The 16,964-nt window shown below is 41.2% G+C and overlaps 1 protein-coding gene across 3 annotated transcripts in view; it reads left to right on the top strand.

Annotated features, from left to right (window-relative positions):
- The first annotated feature begins 4,188 nt into the window (after positions 1-4,188).
- The window catches only part of sik3 (SIK family kinase 3), a 51,591-nt gene continuing 38,815 nt past the window's right edge, over positions 4,189-16,964 (top strand). For 2 of the 3 annotated variants that reach the window (XM_074679136.1, XM_074679134.1), the window contains exon 1: positions 4,189-4,526. In XM_074679136.1, the coding sequence (XP_074535237.1) occupies positions 4,236-4,526 (291 nt within the window). In that variant the 5' untranslated portion in view covers positions 4,189-4,235. The remainder of the gene's footprint in view (positions 4,527-16,964) is intronic. The other variant, XM_074679137.1, reaches the window with a different exon arrangement.

Here is a 16,964-nt window from a genome sequence, read left to right as displayed (position 1 = left end):
TTCACATTATTCATTTATCCATTCATTTTAATGACTAAATTTCACATTGTTTAAAGTAGGCCTATATTTTGAGATGAGATGAGATCAATATATCAATCTCGTGGGCATTTGTTGTGTCAGAGAACAAAATTAGAGAAAAGTAAAAAAAAGTAAAAAAAAATAATAATAAAAAAAAAAAAAAATACAAACAGATAGTAAGTAAATAACGATTAAATTCAAAGTCTAATCAAACGACAGGCATAATTACCCCCCAAAAAATAGTACCCGGAAAAGGGAGTAATCAGACAAATGAAAATGAGTTGCACGTAGATTAAGAGTAAAGCAATTGCACATCTTGAACTAAGAGAAAAACTATTGCATACAAATGAGCTGTTTTACAAAATGAAATAAATATACTATAGAAAGTAGCTCATTAATGAAAAGTTGCATGATGATAAATAGATAGATAGATAGATAGATAGATAGATAGATAGATAGATAGATAGATAGATAGATAGATAGATAGATAGATAGATAGATAGATAGATAGATAGATAGATAGATAGATAGATAAAATACTTTAATAATCCCTGAAGGGAAATTCATGTAGTTTGGGCTCATCTTCCAAAGATTAAAGAATTATAAACTCTGATGATATTGCATTTAAAAAATCAAAAGCAACAATAATCAAAAGCAACAATAATCTTCAAAAATTGCACAAGTTTGATCAAACATTTGCAACTAAGTAATTATCAGCTATTGAAACATTCCTCTTCTCCATATTACATCATAAAAAAATGTTTAACTAAAGAAAACCACTTAAAAATATTAATTTGAACATTTTTATTCATGAGATACCTATAATTTATGTATTTATGTATTATTGTCAAAATTCACATTCAATAAAATTTTGGCCTTGAGGTTGGTGAGAAAAATGTTACTGTTTTATTTAGCGGATGAAGATTTGCAAAGTTTTCTTTTTAAAACTTTGAGAAAATTAATGTAGCCCACTGCAGCTAAATTAATTCTACAACATGAGGTAACATTTGCTGTAGGCAATAGGATATGCAGAATAGAAACAGGATGTTAATAATCCTTTTAATGTGTGGTATTAACATGTTTGTTCAGGGATTGAGGTCTGATCTCTCAAACTCATCTTTTTACATTGTCCTGGCAATCGACTTGGGAGATTAAAGAAATCTCAACATTTTGTACAGTTAAACTTGGGAGAAAAAAGAAATCTCAAAATTTTCAGCATTCATTGTACGTCAGGGGAACAATTTTGATGTTATTCATTTAAAGATGAAAGAATTTTGGAAGTTACTCAGACCTGTCATGAAACGATGCTCTCTATCAATTCATTAATAGAGAGCAGTATTGCTGGCCTTTATTATCTTTTAGACTCTGCTGATTTTATTGCACACATATCAAGAAAAAAGATAAAACAATCAAATCTTATAATCAAAGTCCATCCCACTAAACCTTTCAGAGATGGTGAGGCTCAGGGTAGCTCTGTTCAGTCATACTTCTCTTTTGAAGAGCAGAATGCAGAAGCTCCATTTTACCATATAGTGGTGCTGTTTACAACTTGGTGAGAGGGCTTGAGAATAAAATGAGAATGTGGCAGTGATGAGATTTCACTGCTACAGAACAGTCAACTCAGAAAATAAGACCATTCTGCATGATGTGAAAAAAAACAAGGATAATACTACTACTGTCGTCAACTGATGTTTTCTTTCTTTATGATCAATACAACATTAAATAACATAAAAAGATTTGCTTGTTTGCATCCTGCTGAAAGTGTATTAATTCAAAGTCTAAGCTACACATGCTTTTTATGAATACATTAGTGTATTTTTATCTCAAGAGTGTGTTTTTTTTATTATTTAATGCAGATTGTTTCTTGATATCTTTTTTGGTGTTTTAATTTGTTTAATATGGTTAGGGTTTTGTTTACATTTATATGTTTCTCTATTCTTTTATTTTCCTACAAAGTTCATCTATTAAGATAAAGCCCTACCTGAACAAACTGTATCGTGCTGTCTTGTGCATTGCACGTGTAAAAATTATGATCCAGCAATTATAGTCATCTTATAAATCTTTTGCTAAATTTGTCAAATGTGTCATAAGCAGGGTCCAAAAATAACACCTGCCAAGTGCCAAATGTGGGCAGATTTTCCATTTGGCGAGTTAATCTCAGGGGGCTGTTCACCACATGGTGGGTAAATGTTTGTACCAAAACAGGCGTGTAATTAGAGAAAAAACTATGCTGAGTTTCAACCATGTTTAGTTGAAGCTTCTTTCTCCTGCTTCTGCATTCTGCATGAGGCTGAAAACAAACGTACACAAAATGATAAGCACACACACCCAAGAACAACCCAAGACAGTCACCACACACCACTGTTTACCAAATCAGACATCATCTACTCAGCTGCTGCAGGGCTTCCTCTTCAAGTTTGTACTCAACATAACTTATTTTCTCAATGAAATCGACTGAAACAAATCTGGATGTGACACATAAACACAGTTCATTGTTTTGACCTGTAAAAAAATTGCATGTGGATTTTTCCATCGATCTGCTATATTGGTGATTTTAAAAAAGTTAATTTTAGACCCTGGTTGTACTTGTTTATTTATGGAGAGCAGATCAAACAGAATCAGAGTAAGAGCCATCTAAACACAGATGTGCAAGGGAAAAGTACTAAAGAGAGAACATGATGAAGGGTTGGGTTATACAGTCTATGGGTTGAAGTTATCCTGACCGTCTGCAACCACGCCATTCACAACAACTTTAGTTCTAAGTAAGATGAAAGCGCTTTACAAACAGCATCAAACATATTAAGGGGAGTATTATGATGACAGAAATGAAGAGGTTTTTCTCTAAAAATACAAAACAGGCATGATTATCAGCAACCATTATAATATTGCTGAGTATTCTCAAGAGAAAAGAAATCTGACTTGACTTTTAACTGTTGTTATGATTCCTGTCCCTTTTTGATTCATTCATTCATTTTCTGAACCACTTATCCTGTTCAGGGTCGTGGATGGCTGGAGCCTATCCCAGCCGTCATTGGGCAAGAGGCGCGGTACACCCAAGACTGGTCACCAGTCAATCACAGCGCTGTCAGAGACAGACAACCTTTCACACCCACAGTCACACTTGGGGACAATTAAGAGTGCTCAATTAACCTGATGAGCATGTTTTTTGGACTGCGGGAGGAAGCTGGAGGGCGCGGCGAGAACCCAAGCACGCGAAGAACATGCAAACTCCACACAGAGAGGCCCACCGGCCAAGCGGGTCATAGAACCAGGGACCTTCTTGCTGTGAGGCTGCAGCACTAACTGTTTACCACTGTGCAGCCCTCTGTCCCTTCTTGTGTTGATTAATGTGACCTTCCATTTCAAATAGCCTTATACAAACTCAAGAAAAAAAAAAAACTAAATAAGCCAATGACATGTTTTCTTTAAATTTGAATGTGGTAGTAGAGGTAAATGGTTCTTCATTTCATCTGTGAAATTGTAGAACTACAGCAGCTGTCCACTGAAATAATGCCTTAAGTACTGATCAGGGGTCAAGAGGTCACAGAGGCCATAGGAAACATGCAAGTTTTTAAGGAGAATATAAACATGTGTAAGGTAGGTAGATAGATAGGATAGAAAGATAGCTTTTGACCTATTGAGTTGGCCCTTGTTACTTTTGTTTGTTTTTTTTCTATTTAAATAAATAAAAAAATAAATACCTGAAGGCCACAGGTAAACTGGCCCTCTGCTGCTTAACACTGTGTCATAAAAAAACAGTGTGCGTGTGAGCTTTAAATCTCAACAGGTTGTCTATAAGCTGCATGAAAAAGCCACAGTATTTCTCAGGAGCTCTTTGTTGAGACTGATCAGTTTATAAGGGTGCCCGGACAGTGTATCAAAATCCACATTTTCTAGCTTATAGAATCTGTCATTGCAATGTTAAGGCGGTGTGCGCCTTTAAAGCCTGATGAAACCATCTGATCATACATAGTGCAGCAGTTTGCGAGGAATCACTGAATCATGGGAACCAGAGTGATAATGCGCACTTCTTTGTCGCCACGGCAACCACAATACGTTTCTGTGGATGAAGTCATTGTTACGCTGATCGTCACCATGGTTACAACCTAGAGAGGGCGCTGCGGAGGAGCGTTCCACGTAAAATGACGCAGGGCGGGGGCGTGCCCGAGATGCGCGCTGCGCTAGGCTGCTTGTTGTTCCCGCAGAGAGGCGAGAAGATGGCGGCCGTGTCAAGCGGAGGTGCTGCTGGGTCCGCTGCGGCCGGGATTACGCACTCTGCCCGACCGACCCACGCAGGCATGGGCTCCCAGAACCGAGCCCAGCCATCCGCCGGCATCTGCCAATCAAGTCGTACCAGCACGGCCGCTGGGTGCATCACCAATCCCGGCCACACTTCGGCCACCAGGCCCCCCCCAGCCCGAGTGGGCCACTACGAAATCGAGCGGACCATCGGCAAGGGAAATTTCGCGGTTGTTAAACTAGCCACACACATCATTACCAAAGCAAAGGTAAGACAACTCATGTTCAAGCGTTAGAGTTAAACAATTATTGGTTGTCATTCCTTTATATCTAGACTTTTAGACCAAGTATTCAGGATGACGCTGGGGCCTTCAGGCTCTGGAGACACAAGCGGCCAGCCCGCTTTGGTGACACCGCTGCTTGGTGTTGGGAGATCCGCTCGGCACCGGGCATCACCTCCTACCACTGGTTACAAACACAGTTCACCAGTAAATGACTTGACAAAACAAATATTTATGTGGTTGTGTGTTAAGAGCAACAAGAAAGGCCCGAGGTTAATGTGTGGCAAAGCGCAGAGGACGGAGAGAAGGGTATTGACGAAGATGAAAAAGAGGAGACACTGTTGTAGCTAGCTTAGCTCGCAAGCTAATTAGCTGTTTGGCTAGATGTAGACATCTCAGACAGATGCCCACACAGGGAGTAAAATTCAGCGAAGATGCAGCACATTATTCTTAAACTAGAAAATGAGTTGACATGTGTACATATACTGAGAGTCGATACGCCGTACCATTAAGTGTTTCATTACCTAGAGAAAACTGTGGCAAAAGAAGATTGTGGTTCTTACATCGAGCCATCGTAGCGTTTCGATTTTTAAGAGCAAATCACTCTGATGTGTTTCGGGGCAGGAAAGGTTATTTTTATGTGAAACGTGATGAGCTTTTGTGTATCAGTTTAACGTGTTCTTTACTCATTAGAAATCTCATAGCATGTTTGTATTTTCCATGAAGCCTACTAAACAAGAAAACACTGACATAACTATATGACTGATCTCAACCTCCACACTCCTCTACCCCAAGTGTATGTAGACGCCTTTTTATGGAGTGGGTGTCAGTCAGTGCTTAAGGTAATTGGACCAATTTATTTGCACACAATGATACAAAAATGATATTCCATAAAACACAGTACTATTGCTTTGGTTTACAGCAATTTAGTCCTGTTCTACAGATCCATAGCCCTCTTGGCCCATGACTTATAACATTTTACATAGGTATTACAAAGTTTTTTTTCTGTGGGTGTTGACGATCTACTGGAAGTTTGGGTCCTTTCCAGGTATGGAAAGTTTAAAGCATTATAAAGAGAAAGGATAATGGAAAGCTTCAAAACTTCCTCACCGGCTTCCCACAGGCCTCACTGGCCTGTATGCAGTAAATTGTCCCTTAAGCAATATTTCTGTAGCTGACATGAAATTCTACGCTTGAATGGGGCAAAGTAATAACTATTTAGAAAGCCACAGTTTGTGCATTTGTCTGCAGAAACACAAATAAGATTTGTGCTCTGCAATTCTGTATACGTAATAGATAATGAATATTAATCCAAAAAAAGGCAGAAAAATGACTTATAAATTCTGCATCAAATGTTTTTTGATTTTGATCACATCAATGTGTTTCAGGGCAGCTGAGCATGCAGCTTTACCTGTATGCTTGTGTTGACATACACACAAGCAGTCAGACACGAGTCATTTAGTGCTTTGCGTCACAGAGCCCTTACAAACTCCCATTGAGATCCATGAAGCCAAAACAAACTTTGGTTAGGAAGTGCTATGTTGCTTTTATCAACAATGCAGAATACCTTCCTTAAATGACTTTTACTGTATTAAATGCCTGTAATATTATTTACAGACCAATTGGTGCTGCAGTCCATGAACTATTTGAAGAAGAAATTAATTGACAGTGATGTTATCATAAAGCCATATTTCTTGTTTGTGTGAGCCTTTATGCTCATCTGCACTTGTCTGTGAGGCTGTGTCTCTCTGTCTGAGTGTGAGACACAAACAGGACAATATGACAGTAGAACACAGACAGAATGAAAGAGAGGCCTTGTGTGTTGACTGTTAATGGTGGTCATGGACTGTACAGCTCATGATTTTTGTCCCAGAGCTTAGTGGTTTCTCAGTCTATTGTAGTATATGAATCTTGGAAGAGTAGGTATGATGGCTTATGATGATCAGTTATTAGACAAAATGGGATTTGAATCCATGTTTTGGGGCAACAATCAAGTAAGAAATGCCAAGTAGTCAAAAAAACAGCCCAACAGCTCTCACATTTGTTCAGTGGGACTGGATGATACCCTGCAATGCAGTCACACAAATTCAGACCTGGTTATCTTTGCTAGGTAGTTAGGCCTGCAGATTGGAATGGGCGCTTCCTTTGCTCTCTGCACTGTTATGTTAAACTCAAGACACTCAACGGGCAATTTGTTTGAAGTTTATACCTGCAACACAAACTGCACTTTCAGCTGTGCCTTTAAAAGCTACTGTGCTAACAAAGATCTGTTGCTGACTTTGCTTGTTACCACAATCACACCACACAAACCCTGGATTGAATATGGCTTGAGCGCTGCACCTGGAAGTTGCAATAGTGAAAGTTAAGCTTGGTGAGAACTTACATGTAGAGTCATAACAGGAGTTTTGGTACTTTCAGGCAGAGAATACACTCCAGGCAGTTGGTGACATTCTGCTGCTGTCGTGATGAATGTTAAATTCAGTTTTCAGTCTCCATAAACTTTATTGCTGATTAGGGCCTTTCAACAAGGAAAGTCTATTTTCTCACAGCTCTGAGTGACATCATGAACACAGCATAGGTGCAGCTTTGTGATTAATGCACACTTTAGCAGTGATAGTCTTCTGTTTTCCAAGTTAAAGCTATGGTCTACGATCTGAAACCCAGTTTGGCTGATGAGACACATTTGAAAAACTCAGCCTCACTCACCCCTTCCTTCTGTGTTCCAAGATCCCCCCCCCCCAACTCGTATAGCCCTTCTTCGCCCCTAACAATACGCACCCTCTGACAGAGCAAGAAGCAGGCCGGCAAAAAAATGTAACAAACAAGACCGTCACCCTCCTTGTAACACACAGTGGTAGCTTTTTCAATTGGACCGGCACGATCAAAACCATGAATTAGCCGGCGAAGCAGGTCTGGCGTTGCCACTGCCAGCTGATCAGAGCAGAGCCGATTGTGGGCGAGGCTTTACCTTTCTCAGCGTGTCTTCACCAGCTCAGTTTACAATGCTAAAGATGTGTGGCTAACTTATGCTAAAATCTATTGACAGCAGCTCCCCCCGTTCTGACTAGCAGCGTTCAGTCATTAGCCAGTACAGCCTCAGACTAACCAGAGTTGTTCAACTGACATCTCCAACTGTGGTAAACAAAGTCATTACCTGTTCAACAGAAACTCAGCTGTCTTGGCGTCAGTCTTCGGTCCCAAATCCCTCTGCAGCTTTTTCCACCATTCGTACATTTCTCCAATATTCAGTCTCTGTTGGCACATGTATCACTCATAATTCTTCCTTGCTTCAGCTTTTTCCCTGAAACTTTTTCGTTTTTCTTCCCTTCCCTGTGGAGGGTAACAGTAACCGCTTCCTGGTTTCGGTCTTCTATGGCTCCATGATGCTTCAGTAGCTGAGCAGCTAGCTGACGTGAGAGGGGTAGTGGGGAAGGACGAGGTGGGACCATGGGCATGACGGTGCAAGGCGAGGGAAACAGGGGATTGGATGGACTCACGGACCAATCAACTGCGCATGCCATGCATGGTTCGGATTGGTCAACTAGTATGCATCTTTGCAGCGGATATACTGAATAATTTTTTTTCGTTCTTTTTGGTCTTTATATTGTATAGATTGGACCATTGGACCATAACAGTCCTATAAACTGTGCTATTAAGATGTACAAAGCTTCCATATCATAGACTATAGCTTTAAGGTATCAGCCTAAATTCAGTATTTGTGATATTTAGAAATCATTCTTGTTGCAGATAATGTTTATGGCTGTTTTCATGTGTGTCTGCACACTCAACAGTGATGGCTTGTAAGAGAAGGTACGGTCAGCGACCGGGTAAAACCTGATTACAGATCAAGTGAAGGCATCTTTGTTGTGCCAACAGCAAGATGAGCCTGATTGGTTAAAGATGGCACCCTTCAGCATGTACTAACCTGTGTGTGTGTGTGTGTTGGAAAATACCCCCCACCCCCCTTTTTCCCTCTTTTCCTGCCTTCTCCTTTTTCCTGTTGAGTGTTATTTTTTAGGAAAGAAAAGGATGAGCAGGAGGAAGAGGGCAGGCAGGATGGCAAGCGTTAGGTAACAGGCCTAATGTACTGTGTAACAATTTCACTTACTCCCTCAGTCGCACACACATCTTGCAAATCTCTCTAACATACAGCACCCCCTCCCTGTTTCTCACACACATATGCGCTCAAATGTGACATCATCAGGGTGAATAATATGACAAAGGCGGTGTTTCTGCTTGACTTCTCTTGCCGCCCTCCAGTCGTCTCCTCTTGTGCTGTTGTTTGTGTGAATTTGTAGCGAGTTGGCTTCAGGAGGGCAGGAGCGTAGTCCAGACGATGGGTTCATGTGTGTTTGATACACGACACGGAGTGGGACAGCCTGGCTTCATCAGTACGGTTGTGCCCCTCTTTGATGTGAAAATTACATCAGCAATTTGTGTTGTGTGTTTTCAACGCTACATCGCAGGATGCACAGTGACGAATAGAAATCACAACTCTGCCATCATCATACGCCGTGCTGCTCGTTGTCAGAGGAGACTGAGTGTTGCCAAGGCTCCTAGTTGGAGAAAGGTCACTTCATTGAAGGCTTACCAGTTCCCATAGCGATGATGGTGGTTACAGCCTCAGACTACCACTTCTGAATGGAACTAAGTTTCCATTGGTTAGGCTCGTTGTCTGACATGGAGACCAGAAAGCATTGTAAGTTTTGTTTACCAAAGCAACAGACCTGCCACTGCTGATTATGTCAGGCGCTGTCGGGTTTCCCATCATAGTGTTTCAGACAAGCTGGCTTTTTGGCTTCTGCTTACTGTTGAATGGGTTCCTTAGTGAGAATGGTTAATGTTGAACAGCGAAAACTCACTTGTGATACCACTCAATTCTAAAAAGCAGAGATGCTGTGAAAAATATGAATAAAGAAATGCATGCAAGTCATTTGCCATTCCATGTTTGACATGAATTCTGACAAGTGCAATAAAAATACACATCTAAGTATTAAACTGATAAATATTCAATTGATTCGTTAATTTGACCACATGCTGAGATCACCGCCTCAAAAATGTACATACACTCGCACACATCATACCATCCTTGCTGCTCCTAATACATGCCGAGAGTATTCTTTTTTTATGAGCCTAAAAGCAAAGAAAAACACGAGTGTGAAAGGTTTTTTCCAAACTGTTGTTTAGGAAGATGGCAGATGAAGTGATTGAGGTAAGACTGCAGACAAAGCCTTTTGACTCAACTAAGATTGATAGTGAATGATACATCTGTCTTAAAGGAATAGTTCCTTTTTTTTCCTTCTCAAAGTGGGGGAGTTTGCAGTTCTTGTCAATAGTAAGTGCATTACCCACGATGGGATGGCGGTCAGCTCAACCTCTTTGACGAGAAACCATCCATAGTATAAACAGAAGCTAGGCTATCTACCGCTGCAAACCAAGTCAGCTGTGCCACGTAATTTAGCTAATTTTCACCAGGCTGTCTCTCAACAGAAGGGGCAGAGCTGACTGGAATCCCCTGTGGGTAATACAATTACTATTGACATTTACTTCATATGACCGGCCTTCAATAAATGCTGAACCATCGCTTTAGAAGAACACAACACAACTGATTGCAACATCTGAATCCCAAAGATGTTTTGTTTGCTGTTATGATGATAAAGAGAAAATCAAAAGCTCTAAAGAGAGAGTGAGTGAGACCAAAAATGTCTGCTTTAAATGAAAATGGTTTATTTTGAAAAATGGTCCTCTGGTTTTCTTCAATGTACCATCATTGAAAGGAGTACTCACTGATGCTCAGACATAAATGTTTGGTATGATAGCTCTGATGATAGGAGAATGATCATATTTTTAGGTGGTCATGGTCTCAGCCTCCCTGTTTAAGATGCTCCATTGTTTTGATTCTGGGACAGGTTTGTTAAAGGAATGCTGAGATATTGATCTTTCTTCACTTTTGTCCTCAAGAGAGATTTTTATCCAATTGTAGAGCCACTGCTAATCTGGAGGTGCTAGTTCTCACCAATCAGTGATCACTAATATGATGGGAATGTGGACTATGCAGGAGTCATCCTGGAGGGGTTCATTGAGTTTAAGGTTTTACAAGTGTCATTGCTGGCCTCTGCTGTATTATTCTCATTGCCTTATACCATTTTATTCTGTATCATTGTTTTACAGTCATGTCCTTTGATTCAGTATTGAACTGTTTTTGGCTTTGATTGGTAAACTCAGGGCGTATTCAGACCTGGACTGTGTGGTCCACTTTAAACGGACCAGGGTTCGTTTCCCACGCTGGTGCAGACTTTTCATGCAGGTGTGAATAGACACAAACAAAACCCTGGTGCGGACCAAACAACTGGACCGAGACCCACTTTTTGAGGTGGTCTCGGTCCGCTTCCAAACAAACTCTGGTGCGGTTCGTGGTTCTCCAGTGCAGGTCTGAATACAGAGCAAGGTCCATCTGAACTAACTACAGGATACATGCACCTTTTGGGCCTATAAAGCCACCGTAACCTAACCGTCTTTGGTTCATACCTGATCCTCCGTCTTCTGTTTAGCCACGCTGTTGCTAGCATGTTGTGAGTCAGGACACGCAGAGAGCATGGCGTCTCCTTGCTGCGTGCATTCGTCTTCGCTGTTCCAAAATTTGAAACTGTGTTGTTAAGCCTGCTTTGAAGGAGCTGCTCTTGAAACTGAAAATGATTTTCAGCTCTAATAAGAGCACAAACACATGTTTACCTCCATTTCCTGGTCTGTATTCTGTGTGCCGCCTTTGTCAGTGCTGTCCAATGAGAGCACTGATCGTCACACACGTGGATGCGTTTACAGAATATAGTCCACTTGCAAAAAGTACAATCTGAATACGAACCGCACCAAACGAAAAAAATAAAATCCACTTTTGGTCCGGACCAAACAAGTGGACCAAAGGACTTTTCTGGTCTGAATACAGCCTTAAACTGAAGGTCTGTAATCTTGTCGTACAATCACATTGGCTCTATCACATCAAATCGAAATATCCAAATCATATTTGTCTTTCACAATAGATTCTTCACCACAAAGTTTGAGATCTTCTATGCAAGAGGGAAGAGAACTGCCAACAGCAGACGAATGTGTGGTGTCCAGTTTTCCACACTGTAGCATGTCCCCAGTCTTGTACTTCCAGCCTGCCACACGCAACTGAGTCATTTCCACACATCAAACCGGTGCATAACACACAAGGAGAACATCCCTGAAAGACGTGCTGACTCATCCTGCCTGTACGCTTTCATCTGTGTTTGTGCACACGCGTAAAACAGTCATAGTGTTGACCTACAGGACCATTATCTGACGTGTGTGTCGCTGTGTGATGTCCTTATGACTCCATACTAACACAAACCACACGTCACAATATATGATTTATACAAAGCAGCCTCTGTTAGCAAAGACAAGATAATGTCACGTTTCCCCTTTTTGTGTGTGCGTTTAAACTGTTTGTGTGTTACAGTGCATGCTGCCTCCCTCACATGCTGATGTGGGTTAATCCTGGGCATTACCCCCTGCGGGCGTAACAATCTGTGTCACCTGTTGATGAAGGTTGACCTCGTACATGATATCATGACTCTGCTCTGAACATGTGTTTGTGCATGCCATACGTGCATGTGTGCACATGCCTAAGCTTCCCACTCCAGACATTACACCATAGACCCAATTCTCTGTTTAGGATTAGCCTTGTTATGGTTTAGTCATGGTTGGGTGTATGCAGAGGGCATACCCTAAAGAATTCTACGAGGCAGTATGATCACTATAAAAATGAATCTGTGTCATTTCATACCTTAGAGGGCTGTGGCGAAGTACCGTGTTTACAACCTCAATTCCAATGAAGTTGGGATGTTGTGTAAAACAAAAACCAAATACTACGATTTTTAACCTGTGTTCAATTAAACACACTCTAGAGACAGGGTATTTATTGTTCCAACGTATAAACTTTTTTTCTTTCAAATATTCACTAATTTTCAATTTGATGCCTGCATCACATTCCAAAAAAGCTTCACCTTCACCTTTCCTCTTAGCAAGTCTTTGTAAGTGTTTGTAAGCTGAGGACACTAACTGTTGAAGCTTTTTAGGTATAATTATTTCCCATTCCTGCTTGATGTACATCTCCACTTGCTCAACAGTCCACCGTTGTCATATTCTGTGCTTCATAATGCACCACACAGTTTTTAGTGGGAGACAGGTCTGGACTGCAGACAGGCTAGTCTGGTATCCACACTCTTTTACTACCAAGCTTGTAACACATGAAGAATGTGCCTTGGCATTGTCTTGCTGAAGTAAGCAGGGACATCCCTGACAAAGACATGGCTTGATGTTAGCCTGTGCAGTTGGTTGTGCCGAACATATCTGGGCCCAGCATCTCTGGGTAACATCTGTTACGCCTGTCTCAGCTTTTTAGGAACATGATGTGGAGATCAAATTCAAAATGAGTGAAGGTTAAACACGATTTCAAAATCATTTTATTCTGTTTGAATTTATGTTTTACACATCAGATTCAGGGTTTCCTCCAGGATTAGGATAGCCTTATTTAATTGCACAATTTGGAGTCATGCTGGTATATATCTTTTTATGTGGTAAAAAATATTAATTTGTTAAATAATTTATATATTTTTTCAATTAAACATATCTTCAATGTATAACCTTGTAATGCTGTGTTCATGTCCAGCATGGAAAAATGCCTACTCTTCCGCTCCCTCACAGTCACAAAAATGCATCTAGGTACCTAAGCATGGTACCTTTTGATTTTTCTTGGACTGGTACCCGGTGCTTTTGACAGAATTCGGTCGGTACCTATAAAAGTACCTAATTCGATACCCATCCCTAATTACAAGGTTGTTTATTAAAATTAAAGACATTTGAGAATTTATTATTATATTTTTTACCACATGAACACAAAAAAATACCAAATTTGAGTACTGATTGCCAGGTACTGGGCATTGGTACCATATTGTTTCAAATGTGAAAGGTTCCCATACATAACTGCAACAGATAAAAAAAACAGAAGTAAGGTGATTCTATGCTACTGAAAGTAAAAAAAAATATATTAGAGATATGTTAAGTTAGGTATTAAACGCCTAGCATATAATGCTGGAGAAAACGTTTCCAGAAGTATGATATCTTTGTAGAAGTTGCAGGGTTCCAGCTTTTCCAACAGGCTCACCATTTGCTCTGATTTCTTTAGTCTGATGTATTTTTACTTCAGCTTCTAGTAAAAATGGGTAAAAAAAATATGTTGACAAGCTGTACTAAAGGATTTGAATGCTATATTTGTGGTCAAATATATTACCAGGCTCCCCCCAGGTGTGAGATTGACAGACTCCAGGCTGACTGACTGACTGCACATTTTACCGGCCAGCTAAAATATTACTTTAGGAGATTATGTTGCCTATGAGATCATGGCCCATGCTTTCACATTGTTTTCTTGTCTTACTGGTGTTTTGTCAGTGATTCATGTCATCTTGTTAATTACTGCTACAGCATCAATGTTTCATAAGCGCTTTAATTATGGAGCTGCCACTGACGGCTTCACTGCTTTCCCCCCCGTGATTGTTCTGACTACAGTCGAGGTGTACAGTTGGATAACGACTGTTTCGTGGGTTTCCAAGCAAGCTAGTATGGATTTTAAACCTAAAGCAGATCAACACGTGAAATAAAGTAATTCACCTGAAGAGTTTGAGGGAGAGGGGCGAGGAGTACGAGAGCAGAAGGAAGAGAAAATTCCAGTCACAGAGGCAACAGTGCTGGAGTTGGCTGAGGCTTTAATGACATTTGTCCTATGTCATTACTGAGCATTTTGCACCTGGATTAATTCATCTACTTATTTGACTCGATAAATCCAGTATGAGCGTTTCATTCCCTCCTGCGATGGCTTCAGTAGGTGTGTCTGTGGTGAAATGTAGTGTAAACGCCGCTTCACTGGACAGCAGCTGCCTCTGCATGGTGCTGCGTTGAGGTCACTGTCTTGTGATCGGAGGGGCTATGTGACACTTTATCTCGTTGCAGCCGGCCTCTTAGGAGTGGGTGCAAGTGTGTGTGGGTGTGTGTGTGAACCCAGATCTTTGGATGGAAAATTCCAGAGTCATGGTTGCTAGTGCAAAGTAGACTGAACACCCTGAGGCTGCTAAGGTACACAATCTCAGTCACAAAACATTTACTGTACCTTGGCTGGAGCTAAAGCTGGAAACCCAGCCTCTGCAGTCCAGTTCACCAGCTAGACTTCTCACTCATCCAGCCGGGTCTCTGCCTGTTAGGATGTCCAGGTTGCCTTCCCTAAAATAGGCACCAACTGCTATTCTCAATTTTCAGTTTTATCATAAATCAGACCAGCCCATTCAGGTTTTTGAAGAACTCCATTTTTTGAAGCGCTATAATTGGTATAAATACTTGTCAGCTTTTTTGATTTAACAAATACTTTATTGATAACTTATCAGCCATGTTATGTTCTACCTTTGAAAGTTTGTGTCTCCTTCTTGTTTTAATGCATACTTGTCTGTTTTTGTGTAATTATGTATGGAAGAAGTGTCTTTACATCATAAAACACAAATCATCTTGACTAATCATAAAGTACTGGGTTTAGGTTTTTAAAGGATTTAGAGTTAAAGAAAGTAGAAATGGGAATATTTTAAGTTATTTAGCTGCCAGACTCTATAATTAGCAATCCCTTGCTCACCTCTTCGTGAAATGGCTTTAAAGACAACGGCTGAAATACACTGCGTCTTTGCTTCTTCGCCTCAAAAAGATCAAATAGGTTTCCATTCAAGTCAGTGTGTCAACTAGGGGTGTAACGATACATGTATCCATGCCGAACAGCTCCATAAGGCCGTTCAGTTCGGTACAGTGCTGTATTCGAACGAGTACAGTAAGTTGACGTTAGCTGCTGCACATGGCTCTTTAATATTCACATGAGTACTCGTCTGTGATTGGCTGAGCAGGGAAGGCGTTTTAATATTCATGAGGAAAGTGGTCTGTGATTCATGCTTTGCGATCATGTGCATATCATGTGGACGTGACGTCTCACGGTGAGCCAATCAGAAGATGAATATCAAGGGTCTTCCATGGCCACAGAAGCTTGTGTCTGAATTGTGCATCATGGCTGCTGCTAAAGACCAACCAGAGCTTGAAGAGCCTCCCCGCTCGCTGTATAATGGCAAGTTTTTGGTTTAATAAGCATACTAAACAAGCAAATGGTTTTGCGTTGTTCCATACTGTACCAAAAATGTTCAGAACCGTGATTTTTGTGTACCGTTACACCTCCGTTCTGGGAATATGAGACAATGCGGAAGTGCTAAAATCTGCTGTCTCTCGAGTGTTCACTCCAGGCTTTTCTAACTCGGCCGTTCGGAGGATATTAGGACGCGGTCACACTGGCCAATCGTGCCGTGCCTAAGCATGTAAAGCACGTTTGGAATGGCCAGTGTGACTGCAACTGTACCGTGCTCAAGCACGATTCCCTTCTGTGCTTCGGCACGCTTCGAAGAGGTGGGCTTCGGCACGGTTTACTTCATGCACGAGCACAAGCACGCGGACAGCGCGTGCGATCCATTACGTATAATCACCGCGAGCACATCTCTCCACAATCATTTTAAACAAAGCGGGGGGTGTTAGAGGGCTGTGTCGGGTGAAAACGACTTAATATAAGTCCGAGAGTCTCTAAAGTTGTAGCAGTGCTCTCTGTGTCTCATTTGATTTGATTTGATTTGATTTGATTATTTGTCTCAAACAAGCACATAAAAACAAACAATATTTGTAATAGGAAAAAAAGAAAAAAAATTCATTGTGCTGACTCTGATGAGATCACGCTTCATGTAAACAAATGCTTCACGATGACGTAGGCGGGCTGTGCGCGTGTCTGATACCCGCTAAAGTCTGGTTCATATTGGGGTAGTGTGACCGCCGGCCGTACTCTCCAGCTGGGGAACAGCGCTGCAGGGGGGCAATCGTGCTCAAGCACGGCACGTTTTGGAGGGCCAGTGTGACCGCGTCCTTAAGATGGCGAGCTACCCCAATAAGAGGCACAGCTGAGGGTCACGTGACCAACAGGCACCCTACGGCTGTAGGCGAAGCTCTTGCCACTGCCAATATGGCCGCTATAGCCGATGTGCTCCATTTTCCGTTTCAGAAACAGACGGTTGACATGAGTGAGACTACGTCCATGTTTTACACAGTGTATGGCTGTGACGCAAAAATTCAGTGTAGGGAAGATCGAGCAGAACAGGAAGTTGTGACCGGAAACTACCTGAAAACACTCAGTGACTTTCAGAATAAAACAAAACTTGTCAAAATCAGTTCGTATTAATCTTGACTACGATGACAAATGGCCATAATTGGCAGAACCAGACCAGGAGTCAACAGGTTTGAGGTTTTACAGCCCAACATGAATGAAGAGAGACTTATCAATGAAGT

The sequence above is a fragment of the Halichoeres trimaculatus genome, unplaced genomic scaffold, assembly GCF_033239565.1.
Source record: "Halichoeres trimaculatus isolate MK-OKI-2021-1 unplaced genomic scaffold, fHalTri1.1 fHalTri1_scaffold_9, whole genome shotgun sequence".
Lineage (NCBI taxonomy): Eukaryota > Metazoa > Chordata > Actinopteri > Labriformes > Labridae > Halichoeres > Halichoeres trimaculatus.
Note: the sequence above shows the minus strand (reverse complement) of the source record. Positions and strands in the feature narration are given on the sequence as shown.